General features: G+C 47.2%; 1 protein-coding gene across 1 annotated transcript; it reads right to left on the minus strand.

The window, feature by feature from the left end:
- Positions 1-957: 957 nt before the first annotated feature.
- NDUFA11 (NADH:ubiquinone oxidoreductase subunit A11) lies at positions 958-2036 on the minus strand (the record flags this gene model as incomplete). Its single annotated transcript, XM_010177464.1, has 2 exons — positions 958-1070; positions 1914-2036. Coding segments are annotated over 2 exons (236 nt in total), but the record flags the coding sequence as incomplete, so codon positions are not given.
- Between the last annotated feature and the right edge of the window lie 2154 nt (positions 2037-4190).

A 4190-nucleotide genomic window follows, 5' to 3' on the forward strand; every position in this document is an offset into this window, starting at 1 on the left:
CCGCTCCGGGAAGCTCCTGTGACCCCCCAGGAATGTGTCTGGGTAATTATAGCCCAGATGGGACACGTGGCCCTGGCTGGGAGCTGCGAGAGGCCGAGGCAGAGGGAGGTCCAAGGCCCTGGAGCCCTGGGACAGGGCAGTGGGGACACCCAGGTTCCCTGAGGACACACAGAGGGGCGGGTGGAAGCTGCTGGGGTTTTACCCTCCTCTCAGGCAGCAGGAAGGTTCAGGCAGGGCTGGAAAGCCCTGCTTACCCTGGGCAGGTCCTGTTGGGGGTCTCTGGCCAGACCCCTCCTAAACCTGGCTCGCATCCAGAGCCCAGGGTGAAGCAAGGTCACCTCAAAAGTCCTTGGGAGGGACAAACACAATTTCCCTTTCTGCAACTTGTGCTTGTGCCCTGGTTTGTAGCTGGGCCAGAGCTGGTTTCTTTGCAGTAGCTAGAACAGCGCCGGGGTTTGGTTTCAGCTGGGATTTGTTAGGCGAAGGTTGGTAACATACCAACGGGATATTCGTATCCTACCCCAGGATTCTGTCCAGATGGTTTTTTAATATCTCCAGGAAGGGAGATTCCACAACCTCTCTGGGCAGCCTGTCCCAGTGCTCAGTCACCCTCCCAGTGAAGAAGTTCTTCCTTACGTTCAGGTGGAACTTCCTACGCTGCAGTTCATGCCCGTTGCCTCTCGCCCTATTGTTGGGCGCCAGTGAGGAGTCTGGCCCTGACCTCTAGACACTCTCCTTTTAGATATTTATAAACATTGATCAGATCCCCTCTGCGTCGTCTTTTCTCCAGGCTGAACCTCTCCAAAGGCTCCGCCTTTTTTACATCTCGGCCCCGACACCGTAAACAGCCGGATGATGTCAAAATTTTGTAGCCACTGATTTGACAGTATCTTTATTACACAACATCTTATTACACACAACATTCAACAGACAGCTCGCAGGGAGCACAGGGCACAGTCACAGCTTGGGAGGTCCCGTCAGCCTCCAGCCCTCCTTGTTACCGATCTTCATGAGAGCAGCAGTGATTCCAAACCCCAGACACGCAGTGGTACCGGTCATGTAACTGTGAGCTGGAAAAAACAAATCAAACCAGAAAAGATCTATTAGGGCACAAGTACTGGATATTAGAACTCGAGAGACTCTGCAATTTTTCCATGAACTACTCACACCAGTAACATTGTTTGTCAAGAGAAATCAGAAAAGGGACCTTTTTTTTTTTAAAAAAAAAAAAAAAAAGTTTTCTCATGCTTTTAGCTTGTGGTTTGAAATATCAGTTTCTATAATCCACCACCCTATCTCCTTACATAGGCAACCTTAAATGCCTTATTTCAGTGACAAAAATAACAATCACTGCTTTGAACTCGCATCAGCTCAGCAACTAGGAAAAGTAAAGATAAATTCTATTTCACCACAATTACAGCTTAAATAAATGCCTACGGAAAACAGAGCTGTTTAAACATCCGCAGGAGCTCATCCAGCCTGACAAGACGCCACAGGAGCAACAGCAGCAAGATACAGCTCGCCCCTCAGAGCGCACGAGGAACTCACAAGACAGATGTTAGATGATACTTTCTGTGCAAAATAAATCACACATTTGTTGACAAGAAAACATGGATTTCCACAATTATGTTTTGCATCCCCTGCAATTTCAAGTTATAACTGGCAGTTATAATTAGCAGTACTGGGTCAGCTCTGTTTTCATTCCATAAATCAGCTTGATGTTATCCCCGGTCTCCTTCCGAAGCAGTATTTATTTTAGAAGATGTGTACAATGGAGCACCAACAAAACCACGTGCTGAGATGAATCTTTACCAAATATGTCTGACATCAAGATTATTTTGCATTTTTCCCTAATAGAAAGATTTCTAAAACCAGCGAGGGCTTGTTTTGTTACAGGCATTATCCACACTTACCTCTTGCACCTAAGACAGCTCCTGTTGCACAGCCTCCTATGAAATAGTCGAGGGGATCACCTGGTTTCTCTCGGATTTGGGCACTGAGGCAGGTAGTTACACCAAACACAGCTCCTAGTGTCGCTGAAAACAAGAGGCATAAAACCAAAACAAAACCCCTCAAGGAACCGAGACTTAAACACACACACAAAGCACGTTTTGGAGACGCAGGGGGGTGTGCAAAACAGTTCCTCTGGGAGAGGAACATAAATCATCTGCTTTTGGTTACCCAGGGCCACCAGATCCCAGCCACTACAGTGGCACTGTACATGTCTCGCTTGGTTCTTTCTGGTTCCTCCTCTGCTCCAGTCACCTCTGTGTCACACGGGTCCCACGCACACAGGTCCAGCCTGGCTGTTAGCTGGACCCCCAGGAACCCGTCTGTGTGCTGGCACAAGGCAGGTGTGTTCAAAGGGCTACAGACAAAAGCCACCACATCCAGCTTGGTTATTAGCTCAGCCTTAGTAAGAGTCCCTCCAGACGAAGCAATGGGGCAGCCCCCAAACAGCCAGGGGGTAAGAGAAGGGAGCAGCAGGCTCCTCCGCAGGGTGTAGGAGGGAGCAGAGCTCTGCCTGGGCTCTGCAGTGAAACACCGCTCATGAGACCGTGTGAACCCAGTCCCACAGGGATCAGGCAGAGAAACCCAGACGGCTCTGCTCTCCTTATGGTCGCTTTGCCCCAGCACTTTACTCCTCTGCCTGCCTGGGCCCTGCCACGATTTTTGGACAGTGGAAGTTGTAAACTATTCTTTTTGTAAACTGATTTTTAAATTTTGTCAATTGATTTCATAAACTGGATTCAGAAATTGCATTAAGAAGTAGCATCGTCTCCTCCTCATCCCATCAGACCCTACATCTATACATCTGAAAAGTCGGGTGAACAGCTGTGGCAAGCAAATGCACTAAAAGGTTTTCTTTGTTTGTAATACAGGTTCTTGATCATGAAACGTGATACTGGCTACCAGGTATGACCAGCAGACTTTAATTCATCTTTCTTGGGAACAAAAAAAATGTCCATGATAAATTTTTTCACTTTCTATGGTAAACTAGTAAACCACAAGCTCTTGTTACAAACCGCTGCAGTTTTCCAGCAGAAAATGAAATCATGCTGATCCTGCATCGTTGCATAAAGCAACTGCAGAGCACTGAAGAAACAAAACCCACAGACCAAGGAATGTGTTTCAGCTCCCCTGCTTTGGCCCGAGGAGTCTGCAGGTAAAACACAAGGCTTCAGACAACAAGTTCTGGCCCCTTAACAGTGGACAGGATAAGCCCTTTCTCAGGTGTGAGAAGTGGTGAGAGGATTCAATCCGCTGGTTTAGGACTGTGCAATTCATCAGAATCATCACTGGTTACATTATCCAATCCATTATAATGACCTTTTATGGTTTAACTCATTACTGAAGATTGTGGGTCCTGTTTTAGAGGAGAACAACTCACAAATGCAGATCCTGGACTGCTTGTGAACCAGCTTCCAGCTCAGAGCACTGGTGCACGGGGAGAGATGGAGGTGACAAAAGCCATTAAACTAGACTGAAAAACAAGACGAGTTTGGTGAGAAGAAAACTGTGCACTTGTCAAGGGGCTGGGGGAGCTTCAGCCCTGCAGATCTGCACCTGCATCTGGAACAGCTCCCTCAGTTCCCTGCTTGTCTCATCAGCTCCCACTTTCTCTTGTAAAACACAGACAACTCAAGACAGCTGCATGGTTTCTTCTTGGCTATGAAGCATGACTGCCCAGCAAGGCTGTGGAGTCTCCTTCTCTGCAGAGACTCCAAACCCGCCTGGATGTGAATCTGTGCAACTTGCTCTGAGTGACCCTGCTCTGGCAGGGGGGTTGGACTGGATGGTCTCCTGGGGTCCCTTCTGACCCCACCAGTCTGGGATTCTAGGACAGGAAAAAACCCCACATTTATTTTCCTTTTCCCATCAAAAACATTACACTTGCTCTTCAACAAGTGTGATTTATTAAGTGCAATGCCAAAATATATGAAGGACAAAAAAAAAAAAGTCTTCTTCCACGATACTTTTGTCCATAAACTAGCTGTTTTGACAATACTAAAAGTATTACTCTAGACTGTAAAAAATGTCTTACCTAAACTTCAAATAAAGAACATGCCTTTAAATAAGGAGCACGGGAGGCAGAGACTGCCTCAGATGCATCTCCAGCCTGAGCTGACAAGGCTGTTCTTCTGTCTTGAGCATTAATCCAGGCGTTTGTTTTGCCATCACCCATACAA

This window comes from Antrostomus carolinensis, unplaced genomic scaffold (assembly GCF_000700745.2).
Source record: "Antrostomus carolinensis isolate BGI_N321 unplaced genomic scaffold, ASM70074v2 scaffold26081, whole genome shotgun sequence".
NCBI classification, from domain to species: Eukaryota; Metazoa; Chordata; class Aves; order Caprimulgiformes; family Caprimulgidae; genus Antrostomus; species Antrostomus carolinensis.